The sequence below is a fragment of the Carettochelys insculpta genome, chromosome 12 (assembly GCF_033958435.1).
Source record: "Carettochelys insculpta isolate YL-2023 chromosome 12, ASM3395843v1, whole genome shotgun sequence".
NCBI classification, from domain to species: Eukaryota; Metazoa; Chordata; order Testudines; family Carettochelyidae; genus Carettochelys; species Carettochelys insculpta.
The window spans coordinates 6705511-6728299 of NC_134148.1; the positions used below are offsets into that span (position 1 = coordinate 6705511).

Below are 22789 nucleotides of genomic sequence, written 5' to 3' on the forward strand. Positions count from 1 at the left end.
CAGTAATCAAAGCAGCCATACCCATGATATCAGCATAATCTCAAAGAGGAAGCCTGGCTGGAGGTGATGCTAATGATAACCTGCTGCGATACAGACAGTGTTTACTTCCCTCCCCGCAGCACCCGCTCTTCCTGATTCTGGCTGGAGCGAGTTGGCTCCTACCGGGACCTCTGCACTTTGTGGGGACAGACCTGTGCTAGCCTTGGTGTTCTGCGATGGGCCCCAGCTAGAATCTTGCATCCAGAGGACACCAGTCTGTGGGGTGGATGGGGGGAAGAGGACTGAGCTTTGAGGCTGGCCCTGGCACATAGGGTTCAAGACAATGAACCAAACCCTGGGGCTGAACATCACCCCCAGCATTAGGGATGTAGGTTTGAACTTTATCAGAGAGGTGACCGTGTTACTCTGTATCTTCAAAAACAACAAGAAGTCCTGCGGCACCTTATAAACTAACAGATATTTAGGAGCATAAGCTTCCGTGGGCAAAGACCCACTTCATCAGATGCATGAGGGTCTGAACTTTGCGGCTCAGCACAGACAGGGGTGAGCAAATCAGCTGACCCCATCATGACTAGCTCCAACCAGACCTGCATCCTCCAGCCTCAAAGAGCTGGAAGAATGTGGGTAATTACCTTCTTAAACTGTAAGCCTCTGGCCAAAGTTTTCACAATGAAAGGAACTCTGCCCCCTCTGTTGTTGGAAAGGAAAAAGAATTTCTGTAGAGTGCCTCGTTTACATATGTTACATACCCACAATGCCACCAGTCATACTGGAAATCACCCTGACTTCTTTAGACTGAGGCCATGTCTTTGTGACCACTGTGTGCCCAGCACTATTTGGGTGGGAGAGTACTTTCTGCTGACATAGCTACTGCAGCTCCTAGTGGTGGTTTTATGATGTTGATGGGAGAGCTCTGTCCTGTCAGGATGGTGTGGCTATCTGAATGATCTTGCAGGGGTGCAGTTGCATCAGTATAGCTGTGCTGCTTTAAGCTTGCTAGTGTAGACCCAGCCTTTCTTTTTGATGGGGAGGTAAACTTTGAATGCAGTGGCAGAAAAGAGCAGAGAGTTCTCTTCTTGTGGTAGAAAGCACAGCTCCAGGTAAGTAAGGTCCCAGATGCTCAGAGGAGACGGAACAGGGAGTGTTCCCCAGCAGAGGCTCATGGAGCAGTTTCAGGGAGGTCCCTCTCCAGCCAGCACTTAAACTGAGGTGGATCGTAGAGCTGGGTCAGGTAGTGGTGCCTTCGGGTTGGACTAGGCAAGCAGCTTCAGCAGGGCTGGAGTCAGATCTGCAAGGAGCACTTCCCTTTAGCACCTGGACTGCTACGGTTCAGCAACCTGAGCCATGAGTGCAGTTTGCAGCAGCGAGCAGGCAGGCATAGCCAGGGAACTCCTGCCTGAGGGCTATTCACTGAGCCCAGCAGGGAGGAATGAGGATGGGCTGCTGGAGATTTACAGAGGCCTTTCATTCATATCTGAATGTTATCGTGTGGCTGAATGTTCCCAGATTTCCTAATACATATCCCCTTGTTTTGTATTTAGATGAAGAATGGGGGTGGGCGGGCAGGGGGCATTCTGCCTGTCCAGGGCAAGTGAAAGGTTGCATTTGTTTTCCCCAGTATTGTAGGTGGGGGCTTGAGCCAGTTTTGTTGCTCAATCAGAGGAGCCCTGGACATATTCAATCCATCCCTTCTAGCTGTAGCTAGGCACCCAGCAGAAAAGTTACAAAATGTCTCTTGCTTTCCGTCATCCCTCTTCTCCCAGCTGTCTCCAGCTGTGTTCTGGACCAGGATGGTGCTGTGATGTGTAGAGCCAGGCTGCCCAAGGAGAGAGTGAGTCAGGCCATGACATGTCCTGCTGCTAAAGGAGGAAATCGTTTTTCACAACACATTAGGAGGAAGAAATAGGTCTGGCCCCTAAGCTGCAGAGGCTGCATGGGATTACAGAGCCCTTGAGATATGGGAAACTCCAGCCAGCCCTGGGTCTGGGTCAGAAGCGCTGAAATACCACGAGCCAGAAGCTCTTCATGGTGGAAGCAGAAAGCCACAGAAGAAACGTCCAGGCCAGCTCTGCAGAGCTCACTTGGTTTAGGTCGTTGGATAACTTGGCTTCTGAACTCACCACTGCATCTCTGAGCTGAGCTCTGGAGCTTTGCGTCACGTATCGAGAGCGGGGATGATTCGGGATGCTAGCTACGTATGTGCGGCACTGTAAGGGCCAGATCAGCTGATCTGGCTTCTGTGCTCCAGAAGGAATCAAACAGCAGATAAGCCAGGCTGCTCGTTGGGCTACAGATTATTTGCATTTCCTCAGTGGAACCAATGCCATGCGCCGATCCCACGGAGGAACAGGGTGTTGCAATTTAAAATGTTGGCAGCACACGGACAAGGGGTTTCCCAGCAGCAGCTCACCTGTTGCAGGTTTGGTGAACTCCCCTGGTGGCCCTTTGCAATAAGTGCAGGCTCTGCCAAGTAGCTCCCTACAGGCCCTACCTATGTAAGACTGTGGGTATGTACGACTCTGACGTGTTCCCCGGGAAAGGCGAGCTGCTAAATAAAGATACCTCCATCAATCCCTCTGTGCTGATCATGGAGTTAATACTAAAGCTACTGTAATTCTGCTCTTTAATGCTGCCATCTAGTGGCCAGTGTTGTGGCATGGCATGAGGCTGCCTTGGTTTCTAGCCTGAGTTTCACACTGCATCCTATCAGCTGGCTCTCCCCCACCCTGCCGCCACCCCTGCTAGGGCCTGATCCTGCTATCGCTCACACCGCAGTAAAATCCCCACTCACTTGAGCAAAAGCAGGACAAAGCCGTTGCTTTTTCGATCCCCTTGCTCCCCATCCCTCTTGCCTTTGATGTTTCCCTGCCTTGCCTGCTGCGTTATTTTATCAACACCCGAGCCATTAGGAAAATCGTTAGACTGAAGTTGTAGAAAAATGTGATTTATGCAAAGGGAATTGATTCCACATCACTTCCAGCTTCCTGTGCTAATACTGTGGGGCTGGGGGGCGGGATTGTGTGTTCAGATTGGCAGGTCAAAAGCATCACTGTCGGTTGCTCCATGCAGCCCCACTGATCTCGTGTCCCTCTCCCCGAAACACACACACACACACACACACACACACACACACGCATACACCCTCTCCTGTTATCCCTCTTCCTCAAACACATTTCTCAATTACCAAGACACATGTGCTGTTGCTGTTAATGCTCTAAAGCATCTTTCCCCCGCTAAAACTTGCTGCTTCTCATTACGGAGCCCCAGGCTGTCTCTCTCAGAAGTGTTGTCATTACTATTAAAGATGTGTTAGATGCTAACAGCATGTTCTGAGCTGCACAAGATAAGACAGCCCCACCCCCAACTTGGAAGCAGGGTGGTGGTAATATACGCAGTATTGCCTGGGTCACCTTCTAACAACAGTGTCATCATGGTAATAGCTACATGGGGAATATACTGTATCTTTTGTGGGGATTGAGATGAAGTTGGCATCTTTTCAACAAAGGTCTCACCCTGCTCTATAGAAAAGACAATACGGTGCCATCTATTTCAATGGGGCTTTAAATGCGGGTATAAGACTCTTTCCCCCACCCTGAAGAGCTGGCAATTTGAACTACGCTCTCATTATTTGCTGTGGGTTTGCTTGGCTTGCATAATTCAGATTGTCAGCTCTTTGGACCGGAAGCCCGTCTTGTCTATTTGTAAAGGGCCCTTTAAGTTTGCGGTGCTGTTTAAATATACATGATGATAATACTAGTAATAGATGTTGATCTTGTATAAAGCTCTGCACCCCGCCGAAAAGTGCTGCATGGAAGTCCCCTTGACCTCAAAGGAGAAGGTGGTGGTGTAGATGCGCATTCCCATGATAGCCCTTGGTACAGCAAGCACATCTCTTCCTCATTTGATCTGTATTCTTGTATTTCTCATCTGTGATATCCAGAGAGGGTGGAGCAGCCGCGCGTGTGTAAGGACGCAGAGCTCTCAGCAGAAATAACTGGCGTTATTATAGGTGATTCAAACCTAGTCTGGCAAGTCTTGTCTTCTTCTCTTTGTTTCTTTCATTCCAGTGAGCAGGGATGCTTTGCGAGCACACAGGAGGATAACAAGCTGCATCTCTGCTGGGTCTCAGGGTGACTCCTAGGCAATAAGGCTCAGCCCAGGCTCCCTGGGAACCAGGGAGTGCCTTGCAGTGCGCTAGCAGAGGGAGGACTGGGAACCTCTGGTCCTGCAGCTGGATGGGGCTGTCAGCCTCCCTTTCTGACACAACAGCAGTGGGACTGGCCCTGGGGTTCATTTCCCCACTGCCAAAGGAGGAGTTGGGGTCAGCTGTAGCAGGATGGCACAGAGCCCCCGTAGGGGCCGGGCCCCAAACACTCACTTTGCGTTTGTGGAAGCAAAGTTTGCCTGTGTGGAGCACCTCACCATCGGCGATCTTAGCCTATTCCCGGAGCCCTCGGTGACTCACTCACATGGCGTGTGGATTAAGGCAGATCATCAACATTAAAAGCATCCACAGGCAGAAATAGGCGCCTGGGCCCCGCTGAGAGGCTTGAGTGGGAGTTCGGTGGCCTGGCAAGCAACTTCGTTGGCCAGTGCATCGAGCAGCGTTAATGGATTCTGCCTGCAGCTGCTTCTGCCCCCTTTGGCGGGAAGGGATGGAAGGCGCCTGTGACGGGGGGACTGCTGGGCAGAGGGTGGGGGGAATGGGAAAGATCCCTGGAGGGCGCTACTGGAGGGAAAGAGGAAGTGAAAGTGCACATTAGAAAAAACTTTGTGTCCATTATCGCTGGAGAAAACTGCCTCGCACGGACGAGTCATCATTAGGGCAATCTGGGACTGCTGTTAGGAGATGTTATAGCTGGAAGGAGCTGTGTCTGCTGCATGGGCAGAGGGCCTTGCTCTATCCAAAGAAACCCATTAGTTTTACGTGTAGCAAGGGACGTGCCCCAGAAAGCTTGGACGTTTGGTTCCAGTTAAGAAGCCAAAAGCTGGAAGCTTATTGAAACTTGGGGAGTTCTGGAGTCCACAACAGGCCCAGGTCTCCCCCTTCGGCCTTCAACAGGCCCACTCAGCTTCCCTGGGGCAGTTGATGTGTCTGCAGTGGGCTGCTCACCTCTCGCAGCAGCGGGAAGAAGGGAAGCGGGATGTCCCCACGGACACCCTCACGCTGGTCTGAAAGTGCTGTGCGTCTGGAGGGGGCTTTAGTGCAAGAGATCGGTCCGTCGGGGTTGGGCTTGATGCAAAGACAGAAACCACCCCACACCTTATTTTGGCCTGCCTGCCGCCCTGCCCACTTTTGGCATTGACAAATGGAGCATCTGGTATTAGCCCCTCATCCACTGTACACAGAGGGTGTTGTACTGGCTTCAAGCCATTCTCCATTACAAGTGTAAGGAGATGGGGAGGTCCAATGGAGCCCAGCCGTCAGGAGCTGTAGAATCTGTTCCCGACCCTGACCTTGGAGCAGTTACTTACCCTCTCTGGGCCTGTTTCCTCATCTGTGAAATGGTGATAATGAGACTCCTCCCATTTGCAGAGTGTTTTAGGGTAGCTGGCTATGTAATTGCTCTAGGGCTCAAGAGTCTTGGGTTCTATTCTCTGCTTGGCTGACTCTGGGCAAGTCTCTGACTCAGTTTCCCTATCTGTAATATGTTGCTAATGACGTACTGACCTCTTTTCTCAAGGATTCTGAGATCTATGTAAGAACGGCCATACCAGGTCAGACCAAAGGCCCATCTGGCCCATTAGCCTGTCTTCCAACAGTGGCCACTGCCAGGTGTCTCAGAGGGAGTGAAAATAACACGTAATCATCAGGTGATCTATCCCATTACCCGCTCCCAGCTTCCAACAGAGGCTAGGGCCACCTATCCTGCTCATCCTGGCAAATAGTCACAACTTTATCTGGCTCTTTTGTGAACCTTGTTATAGTCTTGGACTTCACAACACCCTCTGGCAAGGAGTCCCACAGCTTCACGGTTGGAAGAAATACTTCCCTGATGAGTGCTGTCGGTAGAGCTGACTGTAGACCAGAGGAGCTTGTCAGGGACTGGGGTGAGATGGGCCCTTTCTGGTACATGTGATGGTACCAGGGTGTTTGAAGGATGTTTGTTCCCACATTTCCGTGCCCCTGATTGTTCTCCCCGCCCCTTCCCCACAGCCTGGCTGGACTGCACACTCGGCTGGCACCTCTTGGAAACCGCAGACAGAATCACAGAATCATTGGGCTGGAAGGGACCTCAGGAGGTCATCTAGTCCAGCCCCCTGCTTCAAGCAGGATCAACCCCCACTAAGTCATCCCAGCCAGAACCTTGTCCAGCTGGGACTTAAAAACCTCAAGGGATGGAGAATCCACCACCTCTCTAAGCAACGCATTCCAATGCTTCACCACCCTTCTGGTGAAGAAGTTTTTCCTAATATCTAACCTACACCTTTCCCTCTTCAACTTCTGACCATTACTCCTCATTCCGCCATCAGACACCACTGAGAACAGTTTCTCACCCTCCTTTTTAGAGCTCCCCTTCAGGAAGTTGAAGGCTGCTATTAAATCACAGAAGTCTTCTCTTCTGTAAGCTAAACAAGCCCAGATCCCTCAGCTGATCCTCATAGGTCTTGTGCTCCAGACCCTTAATCATTTTTGTTGCCCTTCGCTGAACCTGCTCCAGCAAATCCACATCCTTTTTATACTGGGCGGCCCAAAACTGGACACAATAGTCAAGATTTGGCCTCACCAGTGCCAAATAAAGAGGAATAACTACTTCCCTATATCTGCTCAAAATGCTCCTCCTAATGCACCCCTGTATGCCGTTAGCCTTCCTGGCTACAAGGGCACACTGTTTACTCCTATCCAGCCTTTCATCCACCATAACCCCTAGGTCCCTTTCCATCGTATTGCTGCTGAGCCAGTCAGTCCCCAGCCTGTTACAATGCTTGGGATTCTTCCACCCCAGGTGCAGGACTCTACACTTCTCCTTATTGAACCGCATCAGATTTCTTTTGGCCCAGTCCTCTAATTTATCCAGGTCACTCTGGATTCTCTCTCTACCCTCCAACAGATCTACCTCTCCCCCTAGTTTTGTGTAATCCGCAGACTTGCTGAGGGTGCAACCCAGTCCCTCATCCAGGTCATTAATAAAGATGTTGAATAACACTGGCCCCAAAACCGAGCCTTGCGGCACTCCAATTAAAACAGACCGCCATCCAGATGTCGAGCCATTGACCACTACCCGTTGGGCCGGACCATCAAGGCAGCTTTCTATCCATCTTCTAGTCCAAGGATCCAATCCATATTTCCCTAACTTATGGACAAGAATGTTGTGGGAGACCGTATCAAAAGCCTTGCTGAAGTCAAGGTATATCACATCCACTGACTTCCCCATGTCCACAGAGCTTGTTAGGTGATCATTGAAGCTGATCAGACAGGGCCCATCACTTGTGAAGTTCTAATGAGACAGTGCCCGTCAGTGAGGACAGGGGAGCCGCTGACACTTCTTCCTCCCTAGCTAAGGGCGCCATTGGTGGCTGGCCTATCAGGAGGACAGGGGAGTCCCTCCCAGGCTGTGTGACCCACTGTCCGTTACTCCTGGGATGCTGCTCTGGGAGCTGGGAACCTAGTGACCAGGGGCGCAGTGGCTGGTCTTAGCACCCACGAAAAGCTGGTAGAGCCCCCGCACCTGGGTGCGGTTCGCTGTCCTGCCTGGCCGGCTGACCCGGAGCACGCCCGCCTCGCCTGCGCAGCCTTCGCCAGGCGGGAGCGGGCTATTAGCGCTTCCTGCCCAGCGGTCCCGGGTTCGAGCCCCCTGCACGCTGCTACTGGCACCTGCTGCGGGCGCCCCCTCCCGGGGAGGGTGAGCGGAACCTCCCTCTCCCGCCGCACAGCCTCGGTGGCCCCAGGCAGGGGTAGTGCCGCTCCCGCTGGACACGTGGGCCGCGAAGCCCCTGGCCAGGGCGTGGCCCCGGCGGCAGCAGCGGCGTCGCCCCCACCTGCCTGGGCTGGGCTGTGGCTGCTGCTGCCGGCGCCCGCCCGCCCGCCTCTCTCCCTCGCCGCCGCGGAGTGGGAGGGCGGCTGCTATTGATCGGCGGCGCTCGGCCGGCGCAGCCAGTCCTGGGCCGCTCCCCGCTGGCCACGCCCAGGCTCTGGGGCCGGTCCCGGGGGCCCGCCCCGCGGAGGCTCGCTTGCCCGCCGCCGGCTCCCCAGCAGCCGGGGCCCGATCGCGCCGGGCGGAGCAGCAGCGGGGACGGGAGGGGGCGCCTCTTCCGAGCCCCTTTTGTCTGGCGGCAGCGGGGCGATGCCGCCCGTCTCACGCCGCAGCCGCCAGGCCGGCGCCGCGCTCGGGGAGCGGCCAGCAGCGCCCTAGAGCCCGTCGGGCCCCCGGCCCGGGCTCGGCAGCAGGGGGCTGCGGGAGATGCCATTTCCAGCCGGGCGAGACATGCGATGCAGGTGAGCGCGGGGCTGGGGCTGGGGGCTGCTCCCGCCGGGCTCCGGGCTCCACGTGCCCGCCTGGGAGCGCGGCCTCCCGCTGGGAAGGAAGTTTGCGGTGGGGGCCTGCGCGCTGGGGGTGTCGCTTTGGGTGTGTGTTGCCGGGGGGCGGATGGATGGGGGGCCGGGCCGGGTGTGCGGTGCCTTTCCCGGCAGGGCTGTGCGAGGGAGCCCCGCTCCCGGCAGGGCTGGCTCAGTGCCGGGGAGGGGTCCGTCTCCCCAGGGTGGGCTGCGGGTGCGGGCCCCGGTGGGGGTGGGATGTGCGTGCGGGCAGACGGGCTCGGGGGTGCCAAGGGTGCGCATTCCCAGCCCCTGCCGCTGCCGCTGCCTGGTGCTTGGCTGTGCTTTTCCCGCGGGCGCTGCCCTCCTTTTCCCCGTGCCCCCCTCCCTCCTTTGGGCCCTCCCCTGATTTCCCATTGTCCTGCGTTGCCTGGGCATTTAGTGTCCCATATTGTCCCCTTCCCCCAGCCCGACTGTACAGGAGCGTGGCCCTGGTTATGCCCAGTCCCCCACTCAGCCAAGCACACGTCCCCCTCCCCAGCCAGGTCCTGAGGCACCAGGCTGATGGGCAGCCTAAAAACCGGGATGGACGGACAGCTGGGTGGCTGGCTGGGGCTCAGCTGCTAACTGCTGTCCTCCTTCCAGCACAGCTAATAAACCGGCGCTTGGTTGTGAGGGAAAGAGGTGGGGATGAGGCGCAGGGCTGCATGGTAATGTGGGGAGCTTGCCCGGTCCGGCTAAGCAGCTGAATTAACTGGCCTCGAAGAGGTTCTACAGGCTTGTGGGGTGTCGCTGGGCCAGTGCTACCTGTCGGGGATCAGCCAAGGCTGCTACCAGGGAGATTAGCCTGCAGTGAGAGACGGCCGCTGCAGCCTGGGGCCCGAAGAGTTAACAGCAGGTGGGAGTAGTTCCGCCCTGGGCCAAGGAGGTCTGGGATGTTAATGGTTTATTTTGGCCCCGATTAGCCCTGGGTCACCCAGGGCTTAATACTGGGGCAGGACTGGTGGGGGAAGAGAGAGGGTTAATTTCAGGACCTCTAGCTCTCAATCCCAGCGCCCCAGTGGCAGTAGGGTGGAAAGGGTTAATTCTGGGAGCATTGGGGAAGGGGCTGGAATTGTTTTGTGCCGGGAAAAGCAGCAATCCCACGGTGACGAGTTGAGGGGCAGAAAGGGTTAATCGTAGAGGGCTTTGGCCCTGAGTTCCCGACAACCAACCTCAGGGCTGGGAGGGCTGACTGCAGGGAATCCGGCCCTTCCAGGATGGGGGCTGGCTCCGGTATAGGGGTGTAGCTAGGATCTGCTGTGCATGTAGACAGGTACAAGGCTCTGAAAAAAGACAGTGCCCCTGAGGGAGGAGCCCAGCCTGGCTGCCCCTGGATGGAATTGTTCTTTGTTGCTGTCTTTTTACCTGTGTGCTGCTGATCAGATTTTTTACCATTCCGTCAGAGAAGTAAAAATATCCCCAAGCCAGCAGTGGTGGCCGCAGCAGGGTTGGGATGCAGGAGGTGGTGGGCTCAGAGGATAAACAGAGCATGCTGCGTTGGCGAGGGCGACCTGCTTGTGGGCAGGGTGGGTTTGTGTGGGTGGGGGAAAAGAAACCACTCCAGGTCCTTTCACGTTAGGCGCTTGTTGGCTAGTGAAGACCCAGTTCTCTTGTCTCCCTCTGTGTGTGTGTGTGTGTCTAACCCAGACATCGAAGCAATTTTAGTGTCCTGTGCCTGTAGAAGCTGCAGATCCCTCAAAAGTAACACCCCCTTCCTTCTAGAAGCAGCCGGTTCTGTGTGTCAGTTCTCTGGGACGTGTTTGAGCCCCCCTTGCTTTCTGGCTTTCATTCACATGCCCAGAGCCTGGCCAACGAGAGGAGCTCTTGCGTTAGAACAGCAATGCTATAGTGAAAGACTAGGTGGGTCAGGAAGCAGCAAGAGCTGCCGGATCTCCCTTCTTCTGCAGCCAACAGGCCTCTTTTCTCAATTTTACTTGCCCATCTCCAGCTGTGTCCTTTCCCCTTCTTTCTATGCATCCCTCAAAACCAGCACTTAGACTGGGATGTCCACAGCTGTTGGTATGTGTCCCCAACAGCTTCAGTGAGGATAAACCCTGTTTTCCCCATCCAGCCTGTTGCAGATCTCGGAGTTGCTGCTCCTACAGCTCTGAGATCGATCTGCATATAGAGAAACTACAGGAACAGACACCGTCAAAATCCTCAGCAATAACTGGACAAAGATGAGGGGCTGGAGAAGCACATCATTGGACTTCAAGGGGGTGGCTCAGGCGCCTTCATGTTCTGCTCCTCTTGCTAGATCCAAACCCCTGTATGATTAGGTCCTCCTGACAACATCTGTTAATTACATTCCTCAAAATCTGATTCAAATGTGCAGGGTCCCTCTCCCCCACCCTCCTGCCATTCTGATCATCCAGACAGGTATCACCTGAGCTCCATCCCTGGGACCAGTGGCCTTGAGGCGCATGTTCTGTTCTCCCTCACTTCCACCTCGGTGTGTACATCTCTGTACAGTGCTGCTTGAACATCCCATCAAGCTTTACCTCTAGGGCTGTTTCACCCCTCACTTCAAGGTGAAGGGTTTGATGGGTTCCTGCCCTCTTCCCGCAGTATTTATGGTGTTCCTCCAGCTGCTTCTTTCTGGAATGTGTGATGTTGGAAGTTGAGTATTTGTCAAGAATTGTGGGACATTTATCTCATGCTAAAGCTTTGAAAGATGTCTCCGCCTTTGCTCTCTTTGGGCATGTCTGCATTGCAGCTTTCTACAGCCATGCCACTGCAACACCGTGGTGTAGATGGTTCCTACGGCAACAGAAGGTTAGTTCTGTCAATGTAGGTCATTCACATCCTCAAGGGGTGGTCGCTTGGTCAACTGAAGGTGTCTTCCAGCAATCTAACCACTTCTACATCAAGGGTTCAGATAGCTTAACTCTGGTGCTCAAGGGTGTCAGTTTGCCCATGAAAACTTATGCTCCAAAATATCTATTAGTCTATTAAGATGCCAAAGGACTCTTGTTACTTTTAAATGTAGACCATACTTCCGATATCCTTCCATCACTGGTCTTTGCCACTGAGCAAAGAGGTGCTACAATCCTTCCATAAAAGAATTGTTACACGTTTCTTTTTCATTTTCCAAGCTCAGTTGCACAGACAGCCCTTTCTGTTCCCTGCAGTTGTTGTTACAGTGCTGGACAAGCTCTGAGTTAGCTCTAAACTCATTGACTTATACCATTTCAGCAATTCTGTCCAGTTCTGGTCTTCCCCACTACTTAAGTAGCAAATATTCTTCGTGTTGGTGGCTCCTTTCTTCTTCTTGTGATTTCTAGTTAGGCCCAAGCAGCTCTAAATTTCAGGGAAGTATGGAAGGTACTTCACTAGTTCTGAGTAAGCGTTGGAGGTGTCTAGTTGGAAGATGGCCTTAGTTTAGTTGTAGGCTTGGAGGGCACAAGCTTGAGCTGGAGGTTATTAGACTTGATGCAATGAGACCAGACGTAGCTAGAGCTGGTCAGAGAACTCGGGGTAGGGCTGTGCGAGGGAGGTTTTCCAAAGCCATAATTGTGCAAGAGAAGGAAGAACTAATCATCAGTATTTTTTTATAATACAGTTACTGTAATTACACTGTAATTATACTGCAACTATAATGTAATTAGTTTTGATACCTCTAATTACCAGTGCTTCATATGACTGGAAGGTTAACTGCATGACTGAATTACTTATTATTACTCCTTTAGTTTCATATTTAATCAATTTCACTGCCGTTCTGATAAAGTTACACTGTTTAGTATATGTCACTTGTATAAGATCCTCCAACTTGAGGTTTAGCTGTATGGGTTGATAAATCACTGTATAATTAGGCTATAATTGCAGTGTTATAACACTGTAATTACAGTAACTAAATTGTAAAGTGCAGCCATACTAATGAGGACTACGTGAGGATGAATACACTTCATCAGGCATTGTTGCCTTGTGTGTGTACCTGTCCCTGCTCTCTTGTGGAGCTGCTCACGTGTCATGGTTCCCACTGCTCGCTGGGCTCATAGGCCTGCTATAATAATCACAGGGTCTAGGGAAAGTTCCTTCAGGCACAATCCCAGTGGGACAGCCACAGCTGCATGACGCTGCATTTTCAGCATGTCGCAGCAGGGCTCATGTGCCACACAGACACCTAGGTGGGGTTTGGCGAGCGTGAACGTAGCTAGTTTGGATTTCATCCCTGTGTAGTGACCCCTGTGCTGTTCTGGTCTGTATAGTCCTGCCTTCTGCTGCGACTTGATCAGCCCGGTGCCCTGTGACAATTCCTGTCCCTCCCTCCATTTAGAGGCCTGGAGTTGCAGAGGCCGAGGCCGCAGCTCCTTTGCTGTCATGCCAAGAAAGCTTTGGCTCTTGGTTTGCCTGGCCTGGTTTTGCCAATTCAGGAGTTAGATAATTTAGCTGAGCTGCTCAGATTTCTATGGCTTATCCTAACTCCCACACCTTAGAGGAGGAGCCCATATGACAAAGAAAGGAGGAGCTTAGAGCTCCCGTGGCGATAGAGCATCACCTGGTCCAGGTGGGACATTCTTTGCTGGTGCATGATTTATTGTAGGTCTTGGTTTTGCAACAGCTCCATGTGCAGAGCTTCCACTGTGGTCAATGGGAGTTCCATGTGTGGAGCAACTAAAGAACTTGGTCCATGAGTCACCCCATCACCTACTACTCAGGTGTTGAAAGTGCTGCTTTTAGGTCGGTGAGTCTCAGTCTGTGGTTTGGGGCCCCAACATTGGCCCAGCCCCCATCCTTATGCACTCTGGTACCCTGGGTAGCCTGAGCTCCTGCACCTCCTCTCCACCACTGGGAGCAGATCAGCAACTCAGCAAGGGTGGGAGGGGGGGCTGTGCTCTGGACTGCGGGGGCAGGAACAGAGAGGGGAAGCTGGTGGAGGAACAAGCAGAAGGGGGAACGGTGCAGCCTGCCAGAGCTCCAGGCCAGAGGACAGAACAGAGGATGGGGAAATGGGGGCTGCAGGTGCTGGTGAATGGAGTCAGGGGACTGGGGCTATGAGAACCAGAGGGTGTTCAGAACAGGAGATGGGGGGTGGGGGCTGTGGGATTTGGGCACTGGGGCTGGGAGGCAGACATGAGAGCTGGGGGATTTTGGGCCACCATGGCTGAGAGATGGAACAGGGGACTGGAGGCTTCAGGTCACTGAGGCAGGGAAGCGGAGCAGAGGGGCCGTAGGGCTCGAGCAAGATCAGACTTCAGCCCCCACTTGGATGCAATGAAGTCTGAGGCCCCTGCTCTAGCTTATCATGGGCTTGTGTGTAAGGAACGAGGTCTCCACACTGCACATAATCCTTGCACTTCACTTGCTCCCTTTCATCCCACCTCCCCCTGGGATAAGAGCTCTCAGGAGCTACCCGGACCTACGGCCCCCAAGTTCTATCAAAGGCACATAAGACTGAACGTCTAAAGGAATTCTCCCCATCCCAGTGAACATCCGTAGTTCCCATGTGCCCAGCTGTGAGTGCCCGGCATGTCTGGCAATCAGGGCAGGGGTTCTGATGCCTACATAGGGAATCAGGGACCAGCTTGGGACATGCTGGCCTCTGGTTTTAGTTTGGGGTCCAGGAGGTAAATATTTAGTCTGGGTTTCCCATGTCACAGCTCCGGGGAGAAGCTGTCTGCCCCAGGCTGCCGTTTCCCCTTCCCACACGGGTGCGGATTGAGGGCAAAGTGGACAGTTCCTGGTCACTTCCCTCCTGAAGCAAGGGGAAGGCTGAGTCCATGTTGTGACTGCTGCCCTCTGGGACAGTGCGATGATCCTACGCGGCTTGAACAGCGAGGCCACGAGAGGGGAGCCGAGGAGCAGGAGGGCAGGGTTGGGAAAGCCCTGGGCACAAGGCATGGACGCTCTGGGCCTGATTCTGCTGTCGTGAAAGGCACAGGAGAGATGGGCCATGGAGGAGCTCACGTGTGGCACCCAGGTTACCGCCTGGGTAACACGGAGGGCCTGGGGGCTGTTCGCAGTGATGGGGGCTGGGATCTGGGGGCTGTGTATTGCCCATGTTACCTTTCAGCTGATGGCGAGATCTCTAGGAACTCATGTGCCGTAACCTGTGATGTGAGGCCGACCCTGCTCTGGGCGTTGCCAGTGCAGGTCCTTTTTCCAGGATGGGAAAGGTGGAAATCCCAGGAGCTGCCCACGCTGAGTGAGCCCAGGCAGCATGGGGTCGACTTGGAGCCTCCAGCAGAAGGCGTGAGCAGCTCTCCCGGTGGGAGGGTGGGTGTTGTGGAAGGGGAGGAATGGAGGCGGTGGAGGGAGGCTTGAGAGAAATTCTCCATCCCCATCCCCTACTATCTGTTCCCTCCTCCCCAACACATGCATACGGAATAATGCTAGGGGAGGTATGAGGCATAGAGAAGAACATTGTCTGTAAAAGAGCCTCAACTCATTACCGATAGGTCTTTATCCTGTGTCTCTGTGCTAATGGGACGCACTCAATAGAGCGTCATTTCAAAGGCAACCCCAGTGCAAGCCACAGGCTCAGCTAGAACTTCCACCACCAGAAAAAAAATGTCTTTCTTGCTCCTGTGACTGGCACAGGGTTGGCTTCTCTCGTGGGCGGAGAAGGGGTTGTGGAAAGCAGGACACAGACATGAAACTCTGTGTTAAACTTCTCCCAGCCCCAGGAGTTTTCTAGGTGTGTCTTTGCAGGAGAATTCATAGAGGCAAGAGGAGGACATGTCTATGTGGCCCTCTGGGCTGACAGCTCTGCTAAGCGGTCAGAGGCTAAATGGCAGCCTTCTAGTCAGTCATGCTGGGTATGGATGGGGTGAGGTGTGGGGCTTTTGTTGCTTGTTCTTCAGTGCCCTTTGTCCAGCAGTCTGTCCTGCCAGCACCATCTGACCCAACTCAGCTTCCACTTAGATGTCACTGAGGTTGCTTGGAGTGTGATGGTTTGTGAGCTTGGGTTCCTGTTGTGACCAAGAGCCAGCCTGGCCTGTTTTCCTTAGAATTCAAAATGCTCTCTGAACACCAGCCATTACCTTTTCCTCCTCGTAATTTTTCCCTTATTGGTTAACTAACTGGGGTCCGGTGCACCAGAAATGTCCTGGGATTGCCTTGGTTAGGAAATAACAACAGCCTCACTGGAGTCTCAGCCCAGTTTTTCTGGGCCATGTGGTTTTGGTGAGGATCTGGGCTGTGATTTCCTCCCCTCGCCCCCCGATCAATCCGCAAGTGCTGAGGTTACTTAGGAGCACAAACCTGATTGCCTTTCAGCAAGATTTCTGCTCAGAAGTAGAGCTGATTGGAGAGTTCTGCCAGAATGGTCTTCTGAAGCCAAAATCACAAAATCGAAATTCCCCCAAGATGTTTGGTTCTGAATCAATTCTAGAAAACATTAACCTGGATTTCTTTTGTAGCGCAGTGCCTTAGGGGACCTACCGTTCAGGAGCCCATTTTATCCTATGGTCTGGGCTCACTAGAGGACTATACCTCTCATAATACGATCCATGTCCAAGCTGTGTGGTGCTTCATGAGAGTCACATGACTTGGAGAGCCTATAGGAACTGGAGTCCAGCCCAGGAGCCTGCCCTATAGGGTAGACTGGGAAAGTCAGTCTTCTGACCTACAGCTCCCATAAGGCAATGTGCCACTGTGGGAAATGTGCTTTTATGGGGAGCTGACTAGAAGGAATAACTAACGTAATGCATGTGAGTGGGAAGGGGGCAGGTTTAAAGGACAAAATAGAAAAAGAACCTGTTGGAAATTACTTAGAAAACTTAGATGTCTGCAGGTCACCAGGGCCAGATTAAATGTATCCTAGAATACTTAAGGAGCTGATAGAGGAGGTTTCTGAGACTTTAGCTATCATCTTTCAAAAGTCCTGGAAGTTGGGAGAAATTCCAGAAAACTGGAAAAGGGCAGATATAGCATCCGTCTATCAACAGGAAAAAAGAACAAACCAGGAAACTACAGACCCGTCAGTTTAACTTCTGTGCCAGGAAAGATAACAGAGCAAATAATTAAGGCATTCATCTACAAACATCTGGAAGAAAATAAGGTGATAGGTAACAGCCAGCGTGGATTTTTAAAGAACCAATCATGCCGGATCAAACTGATAGCTTTTTTTGACAGGCTAGCAAGCCTTGAGAATAAGGGAGAAGCTGTGGATGTGGTATACCTAGAGTTTAGTAAGGCATTTGACGCAGTCTCGCATGATCTTCTTACCAATAAACTAAGCAAATACAACTTAGATGGGCTACTGTAAGGTGGATGCGCAACTGGCTGGATAATTGTTCTCAAAGAGTAGTTACTAATGGTTCACAGTCATGCTGGAAGGGCATAACAAGTGGGGTTCTGCAGAGATCTGTTCTGAGACCAGTTCTATTCAATATCTTCATCAATGATTTAGATTCTGACAGAGAGAGTATGCTTGTCAAGTTTGCAGAAGATACCAAGCTGGGAGGGCTTTGAAGGATAGGGTCATAATTCAAAAGGATCTAAACAAACTGGAGAAATGGTCTGAGGTAAACTTCATCTGAGGATGAAGTTTAATAAGGACAAATGCAAAGTGCTCCACTTAGGTAGGAACAATCAGCTTCATACATATAGAATGGGAAATGACTATCTAGTGAGGAGTTCTGCAGAAAGAGTTAGTGGTCAGAGCGGACCACAAGCTAAATATGAGTCAACACTATGATGCTGTTGCAAAAAAAGTAAACAAGATTCTGGGATGTATTAACAGGAGTTTAGTGAGCAAGACACAAGAGGTCATTGTTCCCCACTACTCTGCAATAATTACGCTTCAGTCGGAGTATTGTGTCCAGTTCTAGGCATCACGTTTCAAGAAAGATGTGGAAAAACTGGAGACGGTCCAGAGAAGAGCAACAGGAACCATTAAAGGTCTAGAGAACTTGAGCTATGAGGGAAGAGTGAAAGAACTGGGCTTGTTTAGTTTAGAAAAGAGAAGGCTTAGAGAGGGCGAGATAGCAGTTTTCAAATACATTGAAGAAGGTTACAAGGAGGAGGGGGAGAAATTGTTCTCCTTGGCCTTTAAAGATAGGACAAGGAACAATGGGCTTAAGCTGCAGCAATGGAGGCTTAGATTAGACATGAGGAAAAACTTGTAAAGTGTCAGGTTGGTTACACACTGGAATAAATTGCTTAGGGAGGTTGTGGAATCTCCATCGCTGGAGATATTTAAGAGCAGGTTAGACAAGCATCTGTCAGAGATGGTCTAGATGGTGCTTGGCCCTGCCGAGAGAGCAGGGAACTGGACTTGATGACCTCTTGAGGTCCCTTCCAGTTCTAGTGTTCTGTAATTCTGTGACTCTATAAAATGAAAAGTTTGGGGACAGTTCAATAACAAAACATTCTGATTTTGGAACCTTTCTGGTATTTTACAATCAAAATTCTTTTGGAATGGAATTAAGTTTAAAATTTTTGTCCCAGTTTGAGGTGAGAACAAATGATAAAATGTCAGAACATCCCACAAAAGAGAGATTGCAAATTTCCCTCAGTTCTCCTTCAGCGTCAGCTGGGTGCTTCTAAATACCTCATCCCTAAAGTGTTAGATGCTTGTGTGACTTGACCTCCAGACCATGTGTGTGGTCTACCCCATTCTGTAGAATCTGATACACTTGCATAGAATATTGCCCTCCTCATTGACTGCAGAAGGCCTAGGCCTAGCGCACGCCCATGAAGGTTTGTGGGCCTGGGGATCAGATTTCAGCCTTTTGCTGATGCAACTCAATAGAAGGTGGTGGGGAGCAGGGCAGAGAAGATGGCAGGTTCAGGTGGTTTGTCTCTACGTCATGGTGTTCAGATAGGTTTGTGGGGAGAGCCCTGGTTAAATGGAAAAATCCTGGAGGGGATTCTCAAGGAATCCATTTCAAAGCACTTGGAGGAGAGGAAAATGATCAGGAACAGTCAACATGGAGTCACGAAGGGCAAGTCATGCCTGACCAACCTGATAGCCTTCCAGGATGAGGTAACTGGCTCTGTGGAGACATGGGGAAGGTGGTAGATGTTATATACCTTCACTTCAGCAAAGCTTCTGATACAGTCTCCCACAGTATCCTTACCAGCAAGTTAAAGAAGTGTGACTCGGATAAATGGACTGTAAGGTGGATAGAAAGCTGACGAGAACATATGGCTCGGTGGGTAGCAATCAGCAGTCCTATGTCTGGTTGGCCACTGGTGTGAAGTGGAGTACCCCAAGGGTCGCTGGGAATTTTAACTCTGCTGGCTCCCTCCTGACTTCACGGGATGCTTGTGCTGGAGGAGTTCCTGTCACGATGATGGCCTGGCCTGAAGGATGGAGCAGTCAGACACATTCAGCAGCAGGGGAAAGGAGGAGCTTTGTCCCTCTGTCCTGCCTGATGCTTTCGTATTAGAGAGCCATTTTCTGAATCAGACCAAACAGCTCAGTGGATAAAGCATTGGCCTTATAAGCCCAGGGCTGTGAGGGCTGTGAGGGCAGTCCTTGAATGGGCCTTTCCAGGGTCTGGGGCACGTCAGATTTAAAAAAAAAAAATCTGCCAGGGTTGGTGATAGGTCCTGTCTGACTCAATGACCTTTCAAGGTCCCTGCCAGTTCCATGAGGTATGTACATCTCCATGTTTCAAAAGCAAAGCAGGTGCTTCTCAGGAGGAAAAGCAGAGCAGCAAAAGGCAAGTGAGATACACAGCAGCTTCCTCTCCTGACCGAAGTATAGCACAGGCCAGGAATCTCTTATTATGGAGACTCATCAATAGTCCAGATGAGCTGGCTGCTATTTCGTGTGTAAAGTGCTGCCTGCGCCCGTCACTGCAGGACCAGCCTGCCCTGTTCTTGCCATAGATAAACTGTATGAGAACAGGCCATGCCTGGGCATGTGCTCCGTGTGGCAGAGAATGGAAGAATGCACCCCACGGCTGTCTCCTCTATGGGGAGACCTTAGCACTGCCAAGGAGCTGGAAGAGTGTATGTGTGGGGATGGGCAGGTGGCTGTTCCTTTTGTCTCATTGGCACCCGCAGAAAATCCACAGCCGCAAGACCCGTGAGACTCTCAAGCGCCCTCCTGAAAACAGCTACATGCAGGGGCCCTGGAACGCTTTGTGGAGTGGGGGTGCTGAGAGCCACTGCATATGACGGAAGCCGCCTCAGGCCATGGGGCGATGCTGTGCACCTAAGGCTACAAGCATTTGGAGTTGCTAGGCCCAGGGAGGAGAAATGGGCGTAGAGGGCAGTGGTTGGGGAGAGGGGGAAGGGAAGGTGGAGGGGACAGAGTGGCCAGTCGAAGGAAGAAGGCAGGGCATGGATGAGGGAGCAGGTTAGAGGGAGATGGAGCAGAGAGAACAAGACCCAAGGACAGGGCATGTGTATTGAAAGAGGAGGAAATCAGAGATGGGACCCAGCATGCTAGAGAAAGGTATGGGGGTGGGGAAGGAGAGGCAACACCCTACAAGAGCCAGGACGTAGGAGGGCAGGTCCCCATGAGTGGCTGCCAGTGATTACAGAAAGGGTCAGGGTCTGGCTGAAAACAAGCCTTCTCCAGTCTCCCTTTCAGGTTCCTGTATTCAGCTGCAGGGTTATCCCAGGTCTGCATCTGAGCCTGTATTCTGAATGCAGAGCATCCAGCTGACTCACCCCTACTGCTCCCAGGCATCACCACCTCGGCTCACCAGCATGCTGACTCCTACTCAGTGCCGAGCCAGTCATGCTGTATCCAGTCCACCAGCCTCCAGCTACCAGCCCCACGAGGACTATAGACCCCAAACTGTTCCAGAGCTGTGGTTTGGCAAGACCAGTTTCCTGCTTCTGACATTGGGCGGCACCAGCTGCTTCAGAGGAAGATGTAATAAACCCTCCCACCACCCCCTGCACCCAGTCAAGTTATGGGATAACCTGGCCACAGGCAACGTTTCTCCCTGACCCATGGGTAAGAGGGTTCCCTTAAGTGTAACTCTGATTACTGTTGAATAGTAACAGAGAGGAAGCCGTGCTAGTCTATACGCTATCAAAACAAAAAGCAGTCAAGTAGCACTTTAAAAACTAGCAAAATAATTTATTAAGTGAGCTTTCGTGGGACAGACCCACTTCTTCAGACCATAGCCAGACCAGAACAGACTCAATATTTAAGGCACAGAGAAGCAAAAACAGTAAGCAAGGAGGACAAATCAGAAAAAGATAATCAAGGTGAGCAAATCAGAGAGTGGAGGGGTGGGGGGGAAGGTCAAGAATTAGATTGAGCCAAGTATGCAGACGAGCCCCTATAGTGACTCAGAAAGTTCCCATCACGATTTAAACCATGTGTTAATGTGCCGAATTTGAATATAAAAGCCAGCTCGGCTGCTTCTCTTTCTAAAACAGTGCGATAATTCCTTTTCAGTAACACACATACCTTGAGGTCATTGACAGAATGCCCCATTCCATTAAAATGTTGACTAACTGGTTTGTGGATCTGGAGTGTTTTGATGGCTGTTTTGTGCCCATTGACCCTTTGTCTAAGGGAGTTAGATGTCTGTCCAATATACAAAGTATCTGGGCATTGTTGGCACATGATGGCATATATGATGTTAGTAGAGGAGCATGAGAAAGTGCTTGTGATTCTGTGAGTAACCTGGTTAGGTCCAGTGATGGTATTTCCAGAGAAGATATGTGGACAAAGCTGGCAGCAGGCTTTGTTGCAGGGAAAGGTTCCAGGACTGGTATTCCTGGGGTATAGACTGAGGCTGTTAGTGAGGATCCTCATGAGGTTGGGAGGTTGTCTGTAGGAGAGAACAGGCATGTCACCCAGGGCCTTCTGGAGTGTGGCATCCTGATTAAGGATAGGTTGTAGGTCTTTAATAATTCGTTGCAGTGGTCTGAGTTGGGGGCTGTAGGTGATGACCAGTGGTGTTCTGTTCTTGGCTTTTTTGGGCGGATCTTGGAGTAGCTGGTCTCTGGGTATTCGTCTGGCCCTGTCGATTTGTTTTTTTACTTCTCCTGGTTACTGTTGTTATCCCTGTAAATGTCCAACCCTTTTTGACTCTTGCTTGGTCTTGGCTCTGAATCAGTGGCAGTGAGTTCCCTCGGGGAATTACACAACGTATTCCCTTTCATCAGTTTTACAGTCCTGCCATTTAGCACCTCTGAATATTCTCTTGTCGTTACCCTAAGCGGGAGGGTGAGTGAGTTGGTTTATTTTGTGTACTGTAGCCTGACCCTTCTAATTTGCCTCCCCTGAAGAAGTAACAGCCCTGTCTTGTTAATTTTGCCATTCATAGGAGAGTTGATTCCACCCCAAACCAGACTCCTCTCTTGTCTCTGATAGCCTCCAAAAGCGTTCCTGAGATGGGGCTATTCCATGACACAGTTGCTGGCATCCCATTGCATTATAAGTAGAAGATAATACTGTCAGCGTTATTTCCCATATCGTTCCTTCTGCATCATAGTCACACTCACCCCGCCCCGATACTCTGACTTCCACCCGGTGCCCCAACCTGAACGGCTCTACCTCTTTACCAAGCCCTCTGAATCGCCCCCACCACCAGGATGGGCCCTCCTGGATCGGGCCTGGGTAGAAGATGGCATTTAAAAGCCAGTCTGACTGCCGTAGCTCACAGCAGGTGGGGGACAAGGACACAAGCTTCAACTCTCCGCGTGGATCCACGAGGGGAACAAAGTGCATTTACCTGCATCTTGAAAGCTCCAAACCTGCCAATTCAGCAGCTGATAAACCTGGGAACCAAAGGGCTTTTCTGGTGCAGTGCAAGCCGAGGCAGCTCCAGTGGAAAGATGCCAGCAAAGCCGGATGGGGAGAGAGGAGAGAGACAGGCTTTCAATGCTTAACTCACACCGAGCAGCGCAAGAAAAATAAAGAAATAAATACAACAAAAGGCCATGGCCTCAATTTTCTTTCGAGCTGATTTTTTTCCCTCCATCCGGGGAAGGGAATATTGGAGCAGGGGAAGGGCAGCAATGCGGGGGGAGAGACGGTGAGAGCAATTTCCTGCCTTCGGTAAATGGGACCTTCTAGTTTTTGGGCACTGGTCATCGACAGGTCATGTATGTTGGTGCCAATGACCTTCTTTGCCCTTCTAGGTGATCAACAGATCATCACTTAGCTGGGCAGAGGCTCTGTCTCCTCTCTCTGCTGGAGCTGGTGCTGGTGCAGAAAAAAGGATGGTAAGCGGGGTATGGAGGTCCCCTGGGGCTAGCACAGCTTCTCTAGTGGTGGACTGAGCTAGAAAGGATCCAGTTGGTTCCAGTACACACCCCTAAGTTCGGAGAGGAGGTAACGCAAGGAAGCAGTGTGCAGACCTGGTTCAGCATCTCACAAGCCATTCTCCTCTCAGGAGTCATCTG

The 22789-nt window shown here is 51.7% G+C and overlaps 1 protein-coding gene across 4 annotated transcripts in view; it reads left to right on the plus strand.

The window, feature by feature from the left end:
- The window catches only part of LINGO1 (leucine rich repeat and Ig domain containing 1), a 541157-nt gene that overhangs the window by 476540 nt on the left and 41828 nt on the right, over positions 1-22789 (plus strand). Inside the window, exon 1 of one of the 4 annotated variants that reach the window (XM_075006531.1) lies at positions 8113-8437. The exons of 2 other annotated variants lie outside the window; for them this stretch is intronic. In XM_075006531.1, the coding sequence (XP_074862632.1) occupies positions 8432-8437 (6 nt within the window). In that variant the 5' untranslated portion in view covers positions 8113-8431. Of the gene's footprint in view, positions 1-8112; positions 8438-9200; positions 9375-22789 lie in introns of those variants that run through there. One more of the 4 variants, XM_075006535.1, reaches the window with a different exon arrangement.